The sequence below is a fragment of the Salmo salar genome, chromosome ssa20 (genome assembly GCF_905237065.1).
Source record: "Salmo salar chromosome ssa20, Ssal_v3.1, whole genome shotgun sequence".
Taxonomy (NCBI): domain Eukaryota; kingdom Metazoa; phylum Chordata; class Actinopteri; order Salmoniformes; family Salmonidae; genus Salmo; species Salmo salar.
Window position 1 is genome coordinate 83,095,072 of NC_059461.1, and position 23,787 is coordinate 83,118,858.

The 23,787-nt window shown below is 46.8% G+C and overlaps 1 protein-coding gene across 1 annotated transcript in view; it reads right to left on the bottom strand.

Moving 5' to 3' along the window:
* LOC106581397 (tumor necrosis factor receptor superfamily member 19L) overlaps positions 1–23,787 on the bottom strand; it is an 83,543-nt gene that overhangs the window by 684 nt on the left and 59,072 nt on the right. The window contains exons 9-10 of the mRNA XM_045704022.1: positions 2,585–2,972; positions 694–865 (exon numbers count right to left, since the gene is read on the bottom strand). Coding sequence (XP_045559978.1) covers positions 2,672–2,972 — 301 coding nt within the window. The 3' untranslated portion in view covers positions 694–865; positions 2,585–2,671. The remainder of the gene's footprint in view (positions 1–693; positions 866–2,584; positions 2,973–23,787) is intronic.

Here is a 23,787-nt window from a genome sequence, read left to right on the forward strand (position 1 = left end):
AGAAAGAGAGAGACAGAGAGAAAGAGAGACAGAGAGAGACAGAGAGACAGAGAGAGAGAGACAGAGAGAGAGACAGAGAGAGAGAGAGAAAGACAGAGAGAGAGAGAGCGAGAGAGAGACAGAGAGAGAGAGAGAGAGAGATTATTAGAATGGTTGATCGTTGACTCACAGGATGTTGCTTCATGGGAATGTGACTTACAGGCAGGACTTGAGAGGTGGTGTGTGTGTGTGTGTGTGTTCCCAATGTCACTACCAGGGGCCAGTAGCTTCCTCACTAACTGTCAGGGATGGGATACCAACTGGCAATTTGATGCAAAAATACAATTTAATTAATTCACTCGTCAGCACTGACAACCCGTAAGTGTGTCGTGATTGTGTGTGTCACGTTTAAATGTGCTGAGCTAGACGTGTGTGTTTTTGTCACTGATGACTAACATGGGAGGGTGTGTGTGTGGTGGACGGAGTCCTTCCCCGCACAACAATGACAGGCAATGTGTTACTATTTCATAATTCAGCGGTCACTAGAAGAACATTGTCTAACATCCTCTGTGTGCTCCCAGGGACTCCTGAGAGAACTCAACAGCACTCCAAGAAGCAGAAAGTTCTGTGGACTGGAAAGAGGAAGAGAGGAGGTGAAAACAAAACGAGAGAAAGATGAGAGGGAGAATCAGCAAGACAGGAAGTAACCGTCACCTCCTGTGTACCCCTGGCAGCTGATGAGGATGATGACGAGGATGAAGACGAGGATGACTTGTTCGCCCGCAGCAGAGATGAATCCTCCACTGAGTCTGAGTCACTAGACTCTGGTCGGAACGTTATCTCTATGGAACCAGGCCTCTGCTCCTGAATCTGAGCCACCTGAAACCTGTCAATCAAACGGAAGATTGACACACGGTGCATGGATACACCTACGTACAGTTGAAGTCGGAAGTTTACATACACTTAGGTTGGAGTCAATAAAACTCGTTTTCCAACCACTCCACAAATTTCTTGTTAACAAACTATAGTTTTGGCAAGTCGGTTAGGATGCATGACACAAGTAATTTTTCCAACAATTGTTTACAGACGGATTAGTTCACTGTATCACAATTCCAGTGGGTCAGAAGTTTACATACACTAAGTTGACTGTGCCTTTAAACAGCTTGGAAAATTCCAGAAAATGATGTCATGGCTTTAGAAGTGCCTGAAAGGCTAATTGACATCATTTGAGTCAATTGGAGGTGTACTTGTGGATGTATTTCAAGGCCTACCTTCAAACTCAGTGGCTCTTTGCTTGTCATCATGGGAAAATCAAAATAAATCAGCCAAGACCTCAGAAAAACATTTGTAGACCTCCACAAGTCTGGTTCATCCTTGGGAGCAATTTCCAAATGCCTGAAGGTACCACGTTCATCTCAAACAATAGTACGTATGTATAAACACCATGGGACCACGCCGCCGTCATACCGCTCAGGAAGGAGACGCGTTCTGTCTCCTAGAGATGAACATACTTTGGTGCGAAAAGTGCAAATCAATCCCGGAACAACAGCAAAGGACCTTGTGAAGATGCTGGAGGAAACAGGTACAAAAGTATCTATATCCACAGTAAAACGAGTCCTATATCAACATAACCTGAAAGGCCGCTCAGCAAGGAAGAAGCCACTTCTCCAAAACCGCCATAAAAAAGCCAGACTACGGTTTGCAACTGCACATGGGGACAAAGATCGTACGTTTTGGAGAAATGTCCTCTGGTCTGATGAAACAAAAATAGAACTGTTTGGCCATAATGACCATCGTTATGTTTGGAGGAAAAAGGGGGAGGCTTGCAAGCCGAAGAACACCAACCCAACCGTGAAGCACGGGGGTGGCAGCATCATGTTGTGGGGGTGCTTTGCTGCAGGAGGGACTGGTGCGCTTCACAAAATAGATGGCATCATGAGAAGGACAATTATGTGGATATATTGAAGCAACATCTCAAGACAGTCAGGAAGTTAAAGCTTGGTCGCAAATGGGTCTTCCAAATGGACAATGACCCCAAGCATACTTCCAAATTTGTGGCAAAATGGCTTAAGGACAACAAAGTCAAGGTATTGGAGTGGCCATCACACAGCCCTGACCTCAATCCCTTAGAAAATTTGTGGGCAGAACTGAAAAAGCTTGTGCGAGCAAGGAGGCCCACAAACCTGACTCAGTTACACCAGCTCTGTCAGGAAGAATGGGCCAAAATTCCCCCAACCTATTGTGGGAAGCTTGTGGAAGGCTACCCAAAACGTTTAACCCAAGGTAAACAATTGAAAGGCAATGCTACCAAATACTAATTGAGTGTATGTAAACTTCTGACCCACTGGGAATGTGATGAAATAAATAAAAGCTGAAATATATCATTCTCTCTACTATTATTCTGACATTTCACATTATTAAAATAAAGTGGTGATCCTAACTGACCTAAGACAAGGAATTTTTGCTAGGATTAAATGTCAGGAATTGTGAAAAACTGGGTTTAAATGTATTTGGCTAAGGTGTATGTAAACTTCCGACTTCAACTGCATGTACACAATGCTCACACTTAGGAACAGTATACGTGTGTGTGTGTTTCCATCCTCACCTCCCAACATTCCGGGTCACCTCCCCAGGCATCCTCCACTTCCCCTCAGGGAGTAACCCTGACCCAGCCCTGGGGGTCTGGGAGATCTTAGTGGTGGAGTGGTGTGTGTCCACGGGGGGCAGGAGAGGGCTCTTCTGGAGGGTCTGGAGGTCCAGAGGGGGTAACAGGAGAGACTGAGGGGGTTTGAGGGGGGTCAGGAGGAACTGTGGGGGGTTTGAGGGGGCCGAGGGGGGGCAGGAGGATGGGGGGCCATTTCTTCTGGGCACAGCGGGAGCAGCAGTAGCCGTGTCGGGGGCCAGACAGACCAGAGATGGTGTGGAGGTGAGACTGGTGAGGACACAGTCTGGGTAAGGAGAGGAACTGAGTCAAAGGAGACAGCACCGGGAACCTAGAGTTGGGAGAGAGAGAGAACATGTATGAGCAGGCAGGAAGGCAAGCAGGCACACACACACACACACACACACACACACACACACACACACACACACACACACACACACACACACACACAAAATCAAAAAGCAGGTATGCACAAATGGGGAAATGACCATTGTGCTCCACACATGCAAAACACACTTTTACATGGTTTTGGCGTATGCATATGTTTGTTTGTGTGTGTGTGTGCGTGCATGTGTGTGTGTGTGTAATAGGGTAGGGACAAACAGCAATACCCCATATCTGGTTTCAGTCCAACTACATCGCCCTCTTCAGAAACCAACCCCACTAACCTACTGATGTCCCTGGCCTACTAAAGCCCCTGGCCTATTGAATCCCCTGGCCTAATGAAGTCCCTGGCCTATTGAAGCCCCTGGCCTAATGAAGCCCCTGGCCTAATGAAGCCCCTGGCCTATTGAAGCCCCTGGCCTACTGAAGCCCCTGGCCTACTGAAGCCCCTGGCCTATTGAAGCCCCTGGCCTACTGAAGCCCCTGGCCTACTGAAGCCACTGGCCTACTGAAGCCCCTGGCCTACTGAAGCCCCTGGCCTACTGAAGCCCCTGGCCTACTGAAGCCCCTGGCCTAATGAATCCCCTGGCCTAATGAAGCCCCTGGCCTATTGAATCCCCTGGCCTAATGAAGTCCCTGGCCTATTGAAGCCCCTGGCCTAATGAAGCCCCTGGCCTAATGAAGCCCCTGGCCTATTGAAGCCCCTGGCCTACTGAAGCCCCTGGCCTACTGAAGCCCCTGGCCTATTGAAGCCCCTGGCCTACTGAAGCCCCTGGCCTACTGAAGCCCCTGGCCTACTGAAGCCCCTGGCCTACTGAAGCCCCTGGCCTACTGAAGCCCCTGGCCTACTGAAGCCCCTGGCCTAATGAATCCCCTGGCCTAATGAAGTCCCTGGCCTAATGAAGCCCCTGGCCTACTGAAGCCCCTGGCCTATTGAAGCCCCTAGCCTAATGAAGCCCCTGGCCTAATGAATCCCCTGGCCTAATGAAGCCCCTGGCCTACTGAAGCCCCTAGCCTAATGAAGCCCCTAGCCTAATGAAGCCCCTAGCTTACTGAAGCCCCTAGCCTAATGAAGCCCCTAGCCTAATGAAGCCCCTAGCCTAATGAAGCCCCTGGCCTAATGAAGCCCCTGGCCTAATGAAGCCCCTGGCCTAATGAAGCCCCTGGCCTAATGAAGCCCCTGGCCTACCAGTGAAATGCCTGGCAACGGGCAGAGCCCTCCCTTTATTAAAATGCACAGTGTCCAAGTGGCTCTGCCATCCCAGCCTTTATGAAACCACTCAGTGTAGAGCAGCCTATTGTTCCATTGTGTGGGAGGGTCCTGTGATGCTTCTCTGACCCCAACGACCTCCACCACCTCTGGTTACCCCTGGACCACAGAAAAGGTGTGTGTGTGTGTGTGTTGTGTGTGTTGTGTATGTGAGTATGTAAAGCGTTCCAGAACGCAAGCCCACAGGAAATGTCACAGACTCACAGTAGAGAACAGCAGAACATTTCAGAACATCTGACCAACAAACATAATCCAGAGGGCTTTTCCATTAAGCTGTGCCTTATATACTTCTACTGTTATCTGTGTTCTATACCCTGTCCTGTAACCTGTGTTCTATACCCTGTCCTGTAACCTGTGTTCTATACCCTGTCCTGTAACCTGTGTTCTATACCCTGTCCTGTAACCTGTGTTCTATACCCTGTCCTGTAACCTGTGTTCTATACCCTGTCCTGTAACCTGTGTTCTATACCCTGTCCTGTAACCTGTGTTCTATACCCTGTCCTGTAACCTGTTCTCTATACCCTGTCCTGTAACCTGTGTTCTATACCCTGTCCTGTAACCTGTTCTCTATACCCTGTCCTGTAACCTGTTCTCTATACCCTGTCCTGTAACCTGTGTTCTATACCCTGTCCTGTAACCTGTTCTCTATACCCTGTCCTGTAACCTGTTCTCTATACCCTGTCCTGTAACCTGTGTTCTATACACTGTCCTGTAACCTGTTCTCTATACCCTGTCCTGTAACCTGTTCTCTATACCCTGTCCTGTAACCTGTGTTCTATACCCTGTCCTGTAACCTGTGTTCTATACCCTGTCCTGTAACATGTTCTCTATACCCTGTCCTGTAACCTGTTCTCTATACCCTGTCCTGTAACCTGTGTTCTATACGCTGTCCTGTAACATGTTCTCTATACCCTGTCCTGTAACCTGTTCTCTATACCCTGTCCTGTAACCTGTGTTCTATACCCTGTCCTGTAACCTGTGTTCTATACCCTGTCCTGTAACCTGTGTTCTATACCCTGTCCTGTAACCTGTGTTCTATACCCTGTCCTGTAACCTGTTCTCTATACCCTGTCCTGTAACCTGTGTTCTATACCCTGTCCTGTAACATGTTCTCTATACCCTGTCCTGTAACCTGTGTTCTATACCCTGTCCTGTAACCTGTGTTCTATACCCTGTCCTGTAACCTGTTCTCTATACCCTGTCCTGTAACCTGTTCTCTATACCCTGTCCTGTAACCTGTGTTCTATACCCTGTCCTGTAACATGTTCTCTATACCCTGTCCTGTAACCTGTTCTCTATACCCTGTCCTGTAACCTGTGTTCTATACGCTGTCCTGTAACATGTTCTCTATACCCTGTCCTGTAACCTGTTCTCTATACCCTGTCCTGTAACCTGTGTTCTATACCCTGTCCTGTAACCTGTGTTCTATACCCTGTCCTGTAACCTGTGTTCTATACCCTGTCCTGTAACCTGTGTTCTATACCCTGTCATGTAACCTGTGTTCTATACCCTGTCCTGTAACCTGTGTTCTATACCCTGTCCTGTAACCTGTGTTCTATACCCTGTCCTGTAACCTGTGTTCTATACCCTGTCCTGTAACCTGTTCTCTATACCCTGTCCTGTAACCTGTGTTCTATACCCTGTCCTGTAACCTGTGTTCTATACCCTGTCCTGTAACCTGTGTTCTATACCCTGTCCTGTAACCTGTGTTCTATACCCTGTCATGTAACCTGTGTTCTATACCCTGTCCTGTAACCTGTGTTCTATACCCTGTCCTGTTACCTGTGTTCTATACCCTGTCATGTAACCTGTGTTCTATACCCTGTCCTGTAACCTGTGTTCTATACCCTGTCCTGTAACCTGTGTTCTATACCCTGTCCTGTAACCTGTGTTCTATACCCTGTCCTGTAACCTGTGTTCTATACCCTGTCCTGTAACCTGTGTTCTATACCCTGTCCTGTAACCTGTGTTCTATACCCTGTCCTGTAACCTGTGTTCTATACCCTGTCCTGTAACCTGTGTTCTATACCCTGTCCTGTAACCTGTGTTCTATACCCTGTCCTGTAACCTATTCTCTATACCCTGTCCTGTAACCTGTGTTCTATACCCTGTCCTGTAACCTGTGTTCTATACCCTGTCCTGTAACCTGTGTTCTATACCCTGTCCTGTAACCTGTGTTCTATACCCTGTCCTGTAACCTGTGTTCTATACCCTGTCCTGTAACCTGTGTTCTATACCCTGTCCTGTAACCTGTGTTCTATACCCTGTCCTGTAACCTATTCTCTATACCCTGTCCTGTAACCTGTGTTCTATACCCTGTCCTGTAACCTGTGTTCTATACCCTGTCCTGTAACCTGTGTTCTATACCCTGTCCTGTAACCTGTGTTCTATACCCTGTCCTGTAACCTGTTCTCTATACCCTGTCCTGTAACCTGTTCTCTATACCCTGTCCTGTAACCTGTGTTCTATACCCTGTCCTGTAACCTGTGTTCTATACCCTGTCCTGTAAACTGTGTTCTATACCCTGTCCTGTAACCTGTATTCTATACCCTGTCCTGTAACCTGTGTTCTATACCCTGTCCTGTAACCTGTGTTCTATACCCTGTCCTGTAACCTGTGTTCTATACCCTGTCCTGTAACCTATTCTCTATACCCTGTCCTGTAACCTGTGTTCTATACCCTGTCCTGTAACCTGTATTCTATACCCTGTCCTGTAACCTATTCTCTATACCCTGTCCTGTAACCTGTGTTCTATACCCTGTCCTGTAACCTGTTCTCTATACCCTGTCCTGTAACCTATTCTCTATACCCTGTCCTGTAACCTGTGTTCTATACCCTGTCCTGTAACCTGTGTTCTATACCCTGTCCTGTAACCTATTCTCTATACCCTGTCCTGTAACCTGTGTTCTATACCCTGTCCTGTAACCTGTGTTCTATACCCTGTCCTGTAACCTGTATTCTATACCCTGTCCTGTAACCTGTGTTCTATACCCTGTCCTGTAACCTGTGTTCTATACCCTGTCCTGTAACCTATTCTCTATACCCTGTCCTGTAACCTGTGTTCTATACCCTGTCCTGTAACCTGTATTCTATACCCTGTCCTGTAACCTATTCTCTATACCCTGTCCTGTAACCTGTGTTCTATACCCTGTCCTGTAACCTGTTCTCTATACCCTGTCCTGTAACCTATTCTCTATACCCTGTCCTGTAACCTGTGTTCTATACCCTGTCCTGTAACCTGTGTTCTATACCCTGTCCTGTAACCTATTCTCTATACCCTGTCCTGTAACCTGTGTTCTATACCCTGTCCTGTAACCTGTGTTCTATACCCTGTCCTGTAACCTATTCTCTATACCCTGTCCTGTAACCTGTGTTCTATACCCTGTCCTGTAACCTGTATTCTATACCCTGTCCTGTAACCTATTCTCTATACCCTGTCCTGTAACCTGTGTTCTATACCCTGTCCTGTAACCTGTGTTCTATACCCTGTCCTGTAACCTGTGTTCTATACCCTGTCCTGTAACCTGTATTCTATACCCTGTCCTGTAACCTGTATTCTATACCCTGTCCTGTAACCTATTCTCTATACCCTGTCCTGTAACCTGTGTTCTATACCCTGTCCTGTAACCTGTTCTCTATACCCTGTCCTGTAACCTGTGTTCTATACCCTGTCCTGTAACCTGTGTTCTATACCCTGTCCTGTAACAAGTTCTCTATACCCTGTCCTGTAACCTGTTCTCTATACCCTGTCCTGTACCCTGTTCTCTATACCCTGTCCTGTAACCTGTGTTCTATACCCTGTCCTGTAACCTGTGTTCTATACCCTGTCCTGTAACCTGTGTTCTATACCCTGTCCTGTAACCTGTTCTCTATACCCTGTCCTGTAACCTGTTCTCTATACCCTGTCCTGTAACCTGTGTCCTATACCCTGTCCTGTAACATGTTCTCTATACCCTGTCCTGTAACCTGTTCTCTATACCCTGTCCTGTAACCTGTGTTCTATACCCTGTCCTGTAACCTGTGTTCTATACCCTGTCCTGTAACCTGTGTTCTATACCCTGTCCTGTAACCTGTTCTCTATACCCTGTCCTGTAACCTGTTCTCTATACCCTGTCCTGTAACCTGTGTTCTATACCCTGTCCTGTAACCTGTTCTCTATACCCTGTCCTGTAACCTGTTCTCTATACCCTGTCCTGTAACCTGTTCTCTATACCCTGTCCTGTAACCTGTGTTCTATACCCTGTCCTGTAACCTGTGTTCTATACCCTGTCCTGTAACCTATTCTCTATACCCTGTCCTGTAACCTGTGTTCTATACCCTGTCCTGTAACCTGTATTCTATCCCCTGTCCTGTAACCTATTCTCTATACCCTGTCCTGTAACCTGTGTTCTATACCCTGTCCTGTAACCTGTTCTCTATACCCTGTCCTGTAACCTGTTCTCTATACCCTGTCCTGTAACCTGTGTTCTATACCCTGTCCTGTAACATGTTCTCTATACCCTGTCCTGTAACCTGTTCTCTATACCCTGTCCTGTAACCTGTTCTCTATACCCTGTCCTGTAACCTGTGTTCTATACCCTGTCCTGTAACCTGTTCACTATACCCTGTCCTGTAACCTGTGTTCTATACCCTGTCCTGTAACCTGTTCTCTATACCCTGTCCTGTAACCTGTTCTCTATACCCTGTCCTGTAACCTGTGTTCTATACCCTGTCCTGTAACATGTTCTCTATACCCTGTCCTGTAACCTGTTCTCTATACCCTGTCCTGTAACCTGTTCTCTATACCCTGTCCTGTAACCTGTTCTCTATACCCTGTCCTGTAACCTGTGTTCTATACCCTGTCCTGTAACCTGTGTTCTATACCCTGTCCTGTAACCTGTGTTCTATACCCTGTCCTGTAACCTGTTCTCTATACCCTGTCCTGTAACCTGTGTTCTATACCCTGTCCTGTAACCTGTTCTCTATACCCTGTCCTGTAACATGTTCTCTATACCCTGTCCTGTAACCTGTTCTCTATACCCTGTCCTGTAACCTGTTCTCTATACCCTGTCCTGTAACCTGTGTTCTATACCCTGTCCTGTAACCTGTGTTCTATACCCTGTCCTGTAACCTGTTCTCTATACCCTGTCCTGTAACCTGTTCTCTATACCCTGTCCTGTAACCTGTTCTCTATACCCTGTCCTGTAACCTGTTCTCTATACCCTGTCCTGTAACCTGTGTTCTATACCCTGTCCTGTAACATGTTCTCTATACCCTGTCCTGTAACCTGTTCTCTATACCCTGTCCTGTAACCTGTTCTCTACACCCTGTCCTGTAACCTGTTCTCTATACCCTGTCCTGTAACCTGTGTTCTATACCCTGTCCTGTAACCTGTGTTCTATACCCTGTCCTGTAACCTGTGTTCTATACCCTGTCCTGTAACCTGTTCTCTATACCCTGTCCTGTAACCTGTTCTCTATACCCTGTCCTGTAACCTGTGTTCTATACCCTGTCCTGTAACCTGTTCTCTATACCCTGTCCTGTAACATGTTCTCTATACCCTGTCCTGTAACCTGTTCTCTATACCCTGTCCTGTAACCTGTTCTCTATACCCTGTCCTGTAACCTGTGTTCTATACCCTGTCCTGTAACCTGTGTTCTATACCCTGTCCTGTAACCTGTTCTCTATACCCTGTCCTGTAACCTGTTCTCTATACCCTGTCCTGTAACCTGTTCTCTATACCCTGTCCTGTAACCTGTTCTCTATACCCTGTCCTGTAACCTGTGTTCTATACCCTGTCCTGTAACCTGTTCTCTATACCCTGTCCTGTAACCTGTGTTCTATACCCTGTCCTGTAACCTATTCTCTATACCCTGTCCTGTAACCTGTGTTCTATACCCTGTCCTGTAACCTGTTCTCTATACCCTGTCCTGTAACCTGTTCTCTATACCCTGTCCTGTAACCTGTGTTCTATACCCTGTCCTGTAACCTATTCTCTATACCCTGTCCTGTAACCTGTGTTCTATACCCTGTCCTGTAACCTGTGTCCTATACCCTGTCCTGTAACCTGTGTTCTATACCCCTGTCCTGTAACCTGTGTTCTATACCCTGTCCTGTAACCTGTGTTCTATACCCTGTCCTGTAACCTGTGTTCTATACCCTGTCCTGTAACCTGTTCTCTATACCCTGTCCTGTAACCTGTGTTCTATACCCTGTCCTGTAACCTGTTCTGTATACCCTGTCCTGTAACCTGTGTTCTATACCCTGTCCTGTAACCTGTGTTCTATAACCTGTCCTGTAACCTGTGTTCTATACCCTGTCCTGTAACCTGTGTTCTATACCCTGTCCTGTAACATGTTCTCTATACCCTGTCCTGTAACCTGTGTTCTATACCCTGTCCTGTAACTTGTATTCTATACCCTGTCCTGTAACCTGTGTTCTATACCCTGTCCTGTAACCTGTTCTCTATACCCTGTCCTGTAACCTGTGTTCTATACCCTGTCCTGTAACCTGTTCTCCATACCCTGTCCTGTAACCTGTGTTCTATACCCTGTCCTGTAACCTATTCTCTATACCCTGTCCTGTAACCTGTGTTCTATACCCCTGTCCTGTAACCTGTGTTCTATACCCTGTCCTGTAACCTGTGTTCTATACCCTGTCCTGTAACCTGTGTTCTATACCCTGTGTTCTATACCCCTGGATGGTTGTACAGTCGTCTCAAATAAAACTGTGAAGGACCTCGGCGTTACTCTGGACCCTGATCTCTCTTTTGAAGAACATATCAAGACTGTTTCAAGGACAGCTTTTTTCCATCTACGTAACATTGCAAAAATCAGAAACTTTCTGTCCAAAAATGACGCAGAAAAATTAATCCATGCTTTTGTTACTTCTAGGCTGGACTACTGCAATGCTCTACTTTCCGGCTACCCGGATAAAGCACTAAACAAACTTCAGTTAGTGCTAAATACGGCTGCTAGAATCCTGACTAGAACCAAAAAATTTGATCATATTACTCCAGTGCTAGCCTCCCTACACTGGCATCCTGTTAAGGCAAGGGCTGATTTCAAGGTTTTACTGCTAACCTACAAAGCATTACATGGGCTTGCTCCTACCTATCTTTCCGATTTGGTCCTGCCGTACATACCTACACGTACGCTACGGTCACAAGACGCAGGCCTCCTAATTGTCCCTAGATTTTCTAAGCAAACGGCTGGAGGTAGGGCTTTCTCCTATAGAGCTCAATTTTTATGGAATGGTCTGCCTACCAATGTGAGAGACGCAGACTCAGTCTCAACCTTTAAGTCTTTACTGAAGACTTATCTCTTCAGTAGGTCCTATGATTAAGTATAGTCTGGCCCAGGAGTGTGAAGGTGAACGGAAAGGCTGGAGCAACGAACCGCCCTTGCTGTCTCTGCCTTGCCGGTTCCCCTCTTTCCACTGGGATTCTCTGCCTCTAAACCTTTTACAGGGGCTGAGTCACTGGCTTACTGGTGTTCTTCCATGCCGTCCATGGGAGGGGTGCGTCACTTGAGTGGGTTGAGTCACTGACGTGGTCTTCCTGTCTGGGTTGGCGCCCCCCTTGGGTTGTGCCATGGCGGAGATCGTTGTGGGCTATACTCGGCCTTGTCTTAGGACGGTAAGTTGGTGGTTGGAGACATCCCTCTACTGGTGTGGGGGCTGTGCTTTGGCAAAGTGGGTGGGGTTATATCCTGCCTGTTTGGCCCTGTCCGGGGTATCATCGGATGGGGCCACAGTGTCTTCTGATCCCTCCTGTCTCAGCCTCCAGTATTTATGCTGCAGTAGTTTATGTGTCGGGGGGCTAGGGTCAGTCTGTTACATCTGGAGTATTTCTCTTGTCTTATCCGGTGTCCTGTGTGAATTTAAATATGCTCTCTCTAATTCTCTCTTTCTCTCTTTCTGTCTTTCTCTCGGAGGACCTGAGCCCTAGGACCATGCCTCAGGACTACCTGGTATGATGACTCCTTGCTGTCCCCAGTCCACCTGGCCGTGCTGCTGCTCCAGTTTCAACTGTTCTGCCTGCGGCTATGGAACCCTGACCTGTTCACCGGACGTGCTTGTTGCACCCTCGACAACTACTATGATTATTATTATTTGACCATGCTGGTCATTTATGAACATTTTAACATCTTGACCATGTTCTGTTATAATATCCACCCTGCACAGCCAGAAGAGGACTGGCCACCCCTCATAGCCTGGTTCCTCTCTAGGTTTCTTCCTAGGTTTTTGGCCTTTCTAGGGAGTTTTTCCTAGGGAGTTTTTCCTAGCCACCGTGCTTCTTTCACATGCATTGCTTGCTGTTTGGGGTTTTAGGCTGGGTTTCTGTAAAGCACTTTGAGATATCAGCTGATGTACGAAGGGCTATATAAATAAATTTGATTTGATTTGTAACCTGTGTTCTATAACCCTGTCCTGTAACCTGTGTTCTATACCCTGTCCTGTAACCTGTGTTCTATACCCTGTCCTGTAACCTGTTCTCTATACCCCTGTCCTGTAACCTGTGTTCTACACCCTGTCCTGTAACCTGTGTTCTATACCCTGTCCTGTAACCTGTGTTCTATACCCTGTCCTGTAACCTGTGTTCTATACCCTGTCCTGTAACCTGTTCTCTATACCCCTGTCCTGTAACCTGTGTTCTATACCCCTGTCCTGTAACCTGTGTTCTATACCCCTGTCCTGTAACCTGTGTTCTATACCCTGTCCTGTAACCTGTGTTCTATACCCTGTCCTGTAACCTGTTCTCTATACCCCTGTCCTGTAACCTGTGTTCTATACCCTGTCCTGTAACCTGTGTTCTATACCCTGTCCTGTAACCTGTGTTCTATACCCTGTCCTGTAACCTGTTCTCTATACCCTGTCCTGTAACCTGTTCTCTATACCCTGTCCTGTAACCTGTGTTCTATACCCTGTCCTGTAACCTGTGTTCTATACCCTGTCCTGTAACCTGTGTTCTATACCCCTGTCCTGTAACCTATGTTCTATACCCTGTCCTGTAACCTATGTTCTATACCCTGTCCTGTAACCTATGTTCTATACCCTGTCCTGTAACCTGTGTTCTATACCACGTCCTGTAACCTGTTCTCTATACCACGTCCTGTAACCTGTTCTCTATACCCTGTCCTGTAACCTGTGTTCTATACCCTGTCCTGTAACCTGTTCTCTATACCCCGTCCTGTAACCTGTTCTCTATACTCTGTCCTGTAACCTGTGTTCTATACCCTGTACTGTAACCTGTTCTCTATACCCTGTCCTGTAACCTGTGTTCTATACCCTGTCCTGTAACCTGTTCTCTATACCCCTGTCCTGTAACCTGTGTTCTATACCCTGTCTTGTAACCTGTGTTCTATACCCTGTCCTGTAACCTGTGTTCTATACCCCTGTCCTGTAACCTGTTCTCTATACCCTGTCCTGTAACCTGTTCTCTATACCCTGTCCTGTAACCTGTGTTCTATACCCTGTCCTGTAACCTGTGTTCTATACCCTGTCCTGTAACCTGTGTTCTATACCCTGTCCTGTAACCTGTGTTCTATACCCTGTCCTGTAACCTGTGTTCTATACCCTGTCCTGTAACCGGTGTTCTATACCCTGTCCTGTAACCTGTGTTCCCTACCCCTGTCCTGTAACCTGTGTTCTATACCCTGTCCTGTAACCTGTGTTCTATACCCTGTCCTGTAACCTGTTCTCTATACCCTGTCCTGTAACCTGTTCTCTATACCCTGTCCTGTAACCTGTGTTCTATACCCTGTCCTGTAACCTGTGTTCTATACCCTGTCCTGTAACCTGTGTTCTATACCCTGTCCTGTAACCTGTTCTCTATACCCTGTCCTGTAACATGTTCTCTATACCCTGTCCTGTAACCTGTTCTCTATACCCTGTCCTGTAACCTGTTCTCTATACCCTGTCCTGTAACCTGTGTTCTATACCCTGTCCTGTAACCTGTGTTCTATACCCTGTCCTGTAACCTGTTCTCTATACCCTGTCCTGTAACCTGTTCTCTATACCCTGTCCTGTAACCTGTTCTCTATACCCTGTCCTGTAACCTGTTCTCTATACCCTGTCCTGTAACCTGTGTTCTATACCCTGTCCTGTAACCTGTTCTCTATACCCTGTCCTGTAACCTGTGTTCTATACCCTGTCCTGTAACCTATTCTCTATACCCTGTCCTGTAACCTGTTCTCTATACCCTGTCCTGTAACCTGTTCTCTATACCCTGTCCTGTAACCTGTGTTCTATACCCTGTCCTGTAACCTATTCTCTATACCCTGTCCTGTAACCTGTGTTCTATACCCTGTCCTGTAACCTGTGTCCTATACCCTGTCCTGTAACCTGTGTTCTATACCCCTGTCCTGTAACCTGTGTTCTATACCCTGTCCTGTAACCTGTGTTCTATACCCTGTCCTGTAACCTGTGTTCTATACCCTGTCCTGTAACCTGTTCTCTATACCCTGTCCTGTAACCTGTGTTCTATACCCTGTCCTGTAACCTGTTCTGTATACCCTGTCCTGTAACCTGTGTTCTATACCCTGTCCTGTAACCTGTGTTCTATACCCTGTCCTGTAACCTGTGTTATATACCCTGTCCTGTAACCTGTGTTCTATACCCTGTCCTGTAACATGTTCTCTATACCCTGTCCTGTAACCTGTGTTCTATACCCTGTCCTGTAACTTGTATTCTATACCCTGTCCTGTAACCTGTGTTCTATACCCTGTCCTGTAACCTGTTCTCTATACCCTGTCCTGTAACCTGTGTTCTATACCCTGTCCTGTAACCTGTTCTCCATACCCTGTCCTGTAACCTGTGTTCTATACCCTGTCCTGTAACCTATTCTCTATACCCTGTCCTGTAACCTGTGTTCTATACCCCTGTCCTGTAACCTGTGTTCTATACCCTGTCCTGTAACCTGTGTTCTATACCCTGTCCTGTAACCTGTGTTCTATACCCTGTGTTCTATACCCCTGGATGGTTGTACAGTCGTCTCAAATAAAACTGTGAAGGACCTCGGCGTTACTCTGGACCCTGATCTCTCTTTTGAAGAACATATCAAGACTGTTTCAAGGACAGCTTTTTTCCATCTACGTAACATTGCAAAAATCAGAAACTTTCTGTCCAAAAATGACGCCAGAAAAATTAATCCATGCTTTTGTTACTTCTAGGCTGGACTACTGCAATGCTCTACTTTCCGGCTACCCGGATAAAGCACTAAACAAACTTCAGTTAGTGCTAAATACGGCTGCTAGAATCCTGACTAGAACCAAAAAATTTGATCATATTACTCCAGTGCTAGCCTCCCTACACTGGCATCCTGTTAAGGCAAGGGCTGATTTCAAGGTTTTACTGCTAACCTACAAAGCATTACATGGGCTTGCTCCTACCTATCTTTCCGATTTGGTCCTGCCGTACATACCTACACGTACGCTACGGTCACAAGACGCAGGCCTCCTAATTGTCCCTAGATTTTCTAAGCAAACGGCTGGAGGTAGGGCTTTCTCCTATAGAGCTCAATTTTTATGGAATGGTCTGCCTACCAATGTGAGAGACGCAGACTCAGTCTCAACCTTTAAGTCTTTACTGAAGACTTATCTCTTCAGTAGGTCCTATGATTAAGTATAGTCTGGCCCAGGAGTGTGAAGGTGAACGGAAAGGCTGGAGCAACGAACCGCCCTTGCTGTCTCTGCCTTGCCGGTTCCCCTCTTTCCACTGGGATTCTCTGCCTCTAAACCTTTTACAGGGGCTGAGTCACTGGCTTACTGGTGTTCTTCCATGCCGTCCATGGGAGGGGTGCGTCACTTGAGTGGGTTGAGTCACTGACGTGGTCTTCCTGTCTGGGTTGGCGCCCCCCTTGGGTTGTGCCATGGCGGAGATCGTTGTGGGCTATACTCGGCCTTGTCTTAGGACGGTAAGTTGGTGGTTGGAGACATCCCTCTACTGGTGTGGGGGCTGTGCTTTGGCAAAGTGGGTGGGGTTATATCCTGCCTGTTTGGCCCTGTCCGGGGGTATCATCGGATGGGGCCACAGTGTCTTCTGATCCCTCCTGTCTCAGCCTCCAGTATTTATGCTGCAGTAGTTTATGTGTCGGGGGGCTAGGGTCAGTCTGTTACATCTGGAGTATTTCTCTTGTCTTATCCGGTGTCCTGTGTGAATTTAAATATGCTCTCTCTAATTCTCTCTTTCTCTCTTTCTGTCTTTCTCTCGGAGGACCTGAGCCCTAGGACCATGCCTCAGGACTACCTGGTATGATGACTCCTTGCTGTCCCCAGTCCACCTGGCCGTGCTGCTGCTCCAGTTTCAACTGTTCTGCCTGCGGCTATGGAACCCTGACCTGTTCACCGGACGTGCTTGTTGCACCCTCGACAACTACTATGATTATTATTATTTGACCATGCTGGTCATTTATGAACATTTTAACATCTTGACCATGTTCTGTTATAATATCCACCCTGCACAGCCAGAAGAGGACTGGCCACCCCTCATAGCCTGGTTCCTCTCTAGGTTTCTTCCTAGGTTTTTGGCCTTTCTAGGGAGTTTTTCCTAGGGAGTTTTTCCTAGCCACCGTGCTTCTTTCACATGCATTGCTTGCTGTTTGGGGTTTTAGGCTGGGTTTCTGTAAAGCACTTTGAGATATCAGCTGATGTACGAAGGGCTATATAAATAAATTTGATTTGATTTGTAACCTGTGTTCTATAACCCTGTCCTGTAACCTGTGTTCTATACCCTGTCCTGTAACCTGTGTTCTATACCCTGTCCTGTAACCTGTTCTCTATACCCCTGTCCTGTAACCTGTGTTCTACACCCTGTCCTGTAACCTGTGTTCTATACCCTGTCCTGTAACCTGTGTTCTATACCCTGTCCTGTAACCTGTGTTCTATACCCTGTCCTGTAACCTGTTCTCTATACCCCTGTCCTGTAACCTGTGTTCTATACCCCTGTCCTGTAACCTGTGTTCTATACCCCTGTCCTGTAACCTGTGTTCTATACCCTGTCCTGTAACCTGTGTTCTATACCCTGTCCTGTAACCTGTTCTCTATACCCCTGTCCTGTAACCTGTGTTCTATACCCTGTCCTGTAACCTGTGTTCTATACCCTGTCCTGTAACCTGTGTTCTATACCCTGTCCTGTAACCTGTTCTCTATACCCTGTCCTGTAACCTGTTCTCTATACCCTGTCCTGTAACCTGTGTTCTATACCCTGTCCTGTAACCTGTGTTCTATACCCTGTCCTGTAACCTGTGTTCTATACCCCTGTCCTGTAACCTGTGTTCTATACCCTGTCCTGTAACCTATGTTCTATACCCTGTCCTGTAACCTATGTTCTATACCCTGTCCTGTAACCTGTGTTCTATACCACGTCCTGTAACCTGTTCTCTATACCACGTCCTGTAACCTGTTCTCTATACCCTGTCCTGTAACCTGTGTTCTATACCCTGTCCTGTAACCTGTTCTCTATACCCCGTCCTGTAACCTGTTCTCTATACTCTGTCCTGTAACCTGTGTTCTATACCCTGTCCTGTAACCTGTTCTCTATACCCTGTCCTGTAACCTGTGTTCTATACCCTGTCCTGTAACCTGTTCTCTATACCCCTGTCCTGTAACCTGTGTTCTATACCCTGTCTTGTAACCTGTGTTCTATACCCTGTCCTGTAACCTGTGTTCTATACCCCTGTCCTGTAACCTGTTCTCTATACCCTGTCCTGTAACCTGTTCTCTATACCCTGTCCTGTAACCTGTGTTCTATACCCTGTCCTGTAACCTGTGTTCTATACCCTGTCCTGTAACCTGTGTTCTATACCCTGTCCTGTAACCTGTGTTCTATACCCTGTCCTGTAACCTGTGTTCTATACCCTGTCCTGTAACCGGTGTTCTATACCCTGTCCTGTAACCTGTGTTCCCTACCCCTGTCCTGTAACCTGTGTTCTATACCCTGTCCTGTAACCTGTGTTCTATACCCTGTCCTGTAACCTGTTCTCTATACCCTGTCCTGTAACCTGTTCTCTATACCCTGTCCTGTAACCTGTGTTCTATACCCTGTCCTGTAACCTGTGTTCTATACCCTGTCCTGTAAACTGTGTTCTATACCCTGTCCTGTAACCTGTATTCTATACCCTGTCCTGTAACCTGTGTTCTATACCCTGTCCTGTAACCTGTGTTCTATACCCTGTCCTGTAACCTGTGTTCTATACCCTGTCCTGTAACCTATTCTCTATACCCTGTCCTGTAACCTGTGTTCTATACCCTGTCCTGTAACCTGTATTCTATACCCTGTCCTGTAACCTATTCTCTATACCCTGTCCTGTAACCTGTGTTCTATACCCTGTCCTGTAACCTGTTCTCTATACCCTGTCCTGTAACCTATTCTCTATACCCTGTCCTGTAACCTGTGTTCTATACCCTGTCCTGTAACCTGTGTTCTATACCCTGTCCTGTAACCTATTCTCTATACCCTGTCCTGTAACCTGTGTTCTATACCCTGTCCTGTAACCTGTGTTCTATACCCTGTCCTGTAACCTGTATTCTATACCCTGTCCTGTAACCTGTGTTCTATACCCTGTCCTGTAACCTGTGTTCTATACCCTGTCCTGTAACCTATTCTCTATACCCTGTCCTGTAACCTGTGTTCTATACCCTGTCCTGTAACCTGTATTCTATACCCTGTCCTGTAACCTATTCTCTATACCCTGTCCTGTAACCTGTGTTCTATACCCTGTCCTGTAACCTGTTCTCTATACCCTGTCCTGTAACCTATTCTCTATACCCTGTCCTGTAACCTGTGTTCTATACCCTGTCCTGTAACCTGTGTTCTATACCCTGTCCTGTAACCTATTCTCTATACCCTGTCCTGTAACCTGTGTTCTATACCCTGTCCTGTAACCTGTGTTCTATACCCTGTCCTGTAACCTATTCTCTATACCCTGTCCTGTAACCTGTGTTCTATACCCTGTCCTGTAACCTGTATTCTATACCCTGTCCTGTAACCTATTCTCTATACCCTGTCCTGTAACCTGTGTTCTATACCCTGTCCTGTAACCTGTGTTCTATACCCTGTCCTGTAACCTGTGTTCTATACCCTGTCCTGTAACCTGTGTTCTATACCCTGTCCTGTAACCTGTATTCTATACCCTGTCCTGTAACCTGTATTCTATACCCTGTCCTGTAACCTATTCTCTATACCCTGTCCTGTAACCTGTGTTCTATACCCTGTCCTGTAACCTGTTCTCTATACCCTGTCCTGTAACCTGTGTTCTATACCCTGTCCTGTAACCTGTGTTCTATACCCTGTCCTGTAACAAGTTCTCTATACCCTGTCCTGTAACCTGTTCTCTATACCCTGTCCTGTACCCTGTTCTCTATACCCTGTCCTGTAACCTGTGTTCTATACCCTGTCCTGTAACCTGTGTTCTATACCCTGTCCTGTAACCTGTGTTCTATACCCTGTCCTGTAACCTGTTCTCTATACCCTGTCCTGTAACCTGTTCTCTATACCCTGTCCTGTAACCTGTGTCCTATACCCTGTCCTGTAACATGTTCTCTATACCCTGTCCTGTAACCTGTTCTCTATACCCTGTCCTGTAACCTGTTCTCTATACCCTGTCCTGTAACCTGTGTTCTATACCCTGTCCTGTAACCTGTGTTCTATACCCTGTCCTGTAACCTGTGTTCTATACCCTGTCCTGTAACCTGTTCTCTATACCCTGTCCTGTAACCTGTTCTCTATACCCTGTCCTGTAACCTGTGTTCTATACCCTGTCCTGTAACCTGTTCTCTATACCCTGTCCTGTAACCTGTTCTCTATACCCTGTCCTGTAACCTGTTCTCTATACCCTGTCCTGTAACCTGTGTTCTATACCCTGTCCTGTAACCTGTGTTCTATACCCTGTCCTGTAACCTATTCTCTATACCCTGTCCTGTAACCTGTGTTCTATACCCTGTCCTGTAACCTGTATTCTATACCCTGTCCTGTAACCTATTCTCTATACCCTGTCCTGTAACCTGTGTTCTATACCCTGTCCTGTAACCTGTTCTCTATACCCTGTCCTGTAACCTGTTCTCTATACCCTGTCCTGTAACCTGTGTTCTATACCCTGTCCTGTAACATGTTCTCTATACCCTGTCCTGTAACCTGTTCTCTATACCCTGTCCTGTAACCTGTTCTCTATACCCTGTCCTGTAACCTGTGTTCTATACCCTGTCCTGTAACCTGTGTTCTATACCCTGTCCTGTAACCTGTTCTCTATACCCTGTCCTGTAACCTGTGTTCTATACCCTGTCCTGTAACCTGTTCTCTATACCCTGTCCTGTAACCTGTTCTCTATACCCTGTCCTGTAACCTGTGTTCTATACCCTGTCCTGTAACATGTTCTCTATACCCTGTCCTGTAACCTGTTCTCTATACCCTGTCCTGTAACCTGTTCTCTATACCCTGTCCTGTAACCTGTTCTCTATACCCCTGTCCTGTAACCTGTGTTCTATACCCTGTCCTGTAACCTGTGTTCTATACCCTGTCCTGTAACCTGTGTTCTATACCCTGTCCTGTAACCTGTTCTCTATACCCTGTCCTGTAACCTGTGTTCTATACCCTGTCCTGTAACCTGTTCTCTATACCCTGTCCTGTAACATGTTCTCTATACCCTGTCCTGTAACCTGTTCTCTATACCCTGTCCTGTAACCTGTTCTCTATACCCTGTCCTGTAACCTGTGTTCTATACCCTGTCCTGTAACCTGTGTTCTATACCCTGTCCTGTAACCTGTTCTCTATACCCTGTCCTGTAACCTGTTCTCTATACCCTGTCCTGTAACCTGTTCTCTATACCCTGTCCTGTAACCTGTTCTCTATACCCTGTCCTGTAACCTGTGTTCTATACCCTGTCCTGTAACATGTTCTCTATACCCTGTCCTGTAACCTGTTCTCTATACCCTGTCCTGTAACCTGTTCTCTACACCCTGTCCTGTAACCTGTTCTCTATACCCTGTCCTGTAACCTGTGTTCTATACCCTGTCCTGTAACCTGTGTTCTATACCCTGTCCTGTAACCTGTGTTCTATACCCTGTCCTGTAACCTGTTCTCTATACCCTGTCCTGTAACCTGTTCTCTATACCCTGTCCTGTAACCTGTGTTCTATACCCTGTCCTGTAACCTGTTCTCTATACCCTGTCCTGTAACATGTTCTCTATACCCTGTCCTGTAACCTGTTCTCTATACCCTGTCCTGTAACCTGTTCTCTATACCCTGTCCTGTAACCTGTGTTCTATACCCTGTCCTGTAACCTGTGTTCTATACCCTGTCCTGTAACCTGTTCTCTATACCCTGTCCTGTAACCTGTTCTCTATACCCTGTCCTGTAACCTGTTCTCTATACCCTGTCCTGTAACCTGTTCTCTATACCCTGTCCTGTAACCTGTGTTCTATACCCTGTCCTGTAACCTGTTCTCTATACCCTGTCCTGTAACCTGTGTTCTATACCCTGTCCTGTAACCTATTCTCTATACCCTGTCCTGTAACCTGTGTTCTATACCCTGTCCTGTAACCTGTTCTCTATACCCTGTCCTGTAACCTGTTCTCTATACCCTGTCCTGTAACCTGTGTTCTATACCCTGTCCTGTAACCTATTCTCTATACCCTGTCCTGTAACCTGTGTTCTATACCCTGTCCTGTAACCTGTGTCCTATACCCTGTCCTGTAACCTGTGTTCTATACCCCTGTCCTGTAACCTGTGTTCTATACCCTGTCCTGTAACCTGTGTTCTATACCCTGTCCTGTAACCTGTGTTCTATACCCTGTCCTGTAACCTGTTCTCTATACCCTGTCCTGTAACCTGTGTTCTATACCCTGTCCTGTAACCTGTTCTGTATACCCTGTCCTGTAACCTGTGTTCTATACCCTGTCCTGTAACCTGTGTTCTATAACCTGTCCTGTAACCTGTGTTCTATACCCTGTCCTGTAACCTGTGTTCTATACCCTGTCCTGTAACATGTTCTCTATACCCTGTCCTGTAACCTGTGTTCTATACCCTGTCCTGTAACTTGTATTCTATACCCTGTCCTGTAACCTGTGTTCTATACCCTGTCCTGTAACCTGTTCTCTATACCCTGTCCTGTAACCTGTGTTCTATACCCTGTCCTGTAACCTGTTCTCCATACCCTGTCCTGTAACCTGTGTTCTATACCCTGTCCTGTAACCTATTCTCTATACCCTGTCCTGTAACCTGTGTTCTATACCCCTGTCCTGTAACCTGTGTTCTATACCCTGTCCTGTAACCTGTGTTCTATACCCTGTCCTGTAACCTGTGTTCTATACCCTGTGTTCTATACCCCTGGATGGTTGTACAGTCGTCTCAAATAAAACTGTGAAGGACCTCGGCGTTACTCTGGACCCTGATCTCTCTTTTGAAGAACATATCAAGACTGTTTCAAGGACAGCTTTTTTCCATCTACGTAACATTGCAAAAATCAGAAACTTTCTGTCCAAAAATGACGCGAGAAAAATTAATCCATGCTTTTGTTACTTCTAGGCTGGACTACTGCAATGCTCTACTTTCCGGCTACCCGGATAAAGCACTAAACAAACTTCAGTTAGTGCTAAATACGGCTGCTAGAATCCTGACTAGAACCAAAAAATTTGATCATATTACTCCAGTGCTAGCCTCCCTACACTGGCATCCTGTTAAGGCAAGGGCTGATTTCAAGGTTTTACTGCTAACCTACAAAGCATTACATGGGCTTGCTCCTACCTATCTTTCCGATTTGGTCCTGCCGTACATACCTACACGTACGCTACGGTCACAAGACGCAGGCCTCCTAATTGTCCCTAGATTTTCTAAGCAAACGGCTGGAGGTAGGGCTTTCTCCTATAGAGCTCAATTTTTATGGAATGGTCTGCCTACCAATGTGAGAGACGCAGACTCAGTCTCAACCTTTAAGTCTTTACTGAAGACTTATCTCTTCAGTAGGTCCTATGATTAAGTATAGTCTGGCCCAGGAGTGTGAAGGTGAACGGAAAGGCTGGAGCAACGAACCGCCCTTGCTGTCTCTGCCTTGCCGGTTCCCCTCTTTCCACTGGGATTCTCTGCCTCTAAACCTTTTACAGGGGCTGAGTCACTGGCTTACTGGTGTTCTTCCATGCCGTCCATGGGAGGGGTGCGTCACTTGAGTGGGTTGAGTCACTGACGTGGTCTTCCTGTCTGGGTTGGCGCCCCCCTTGGGTTGTGCCATGGCGGAGATCGTTGTGGGCTATACTCGGCCTTGTCTTAGGACGGTAAGTTGGTGGTTGGAGACATCCCTCTACTGGTGTGGGGGGCTGTGCTTTGGCAAAGTGGGTGGGGTTATATCCTGCCTGTTTGGCCCTGTCCGGGGTATCATCGGATGGGGCCACAGTGTCTTCTGATCCCTCCTGTCTCAGCCTCCAGTATTTATGCTGCAGTAGTTTATGTGTCGGGGGCTAGGGTCAGTCTGTTACATCTGGAGTATTTCTCTTGTCTTATCCGGTGTCCTGTGTGAATTTAA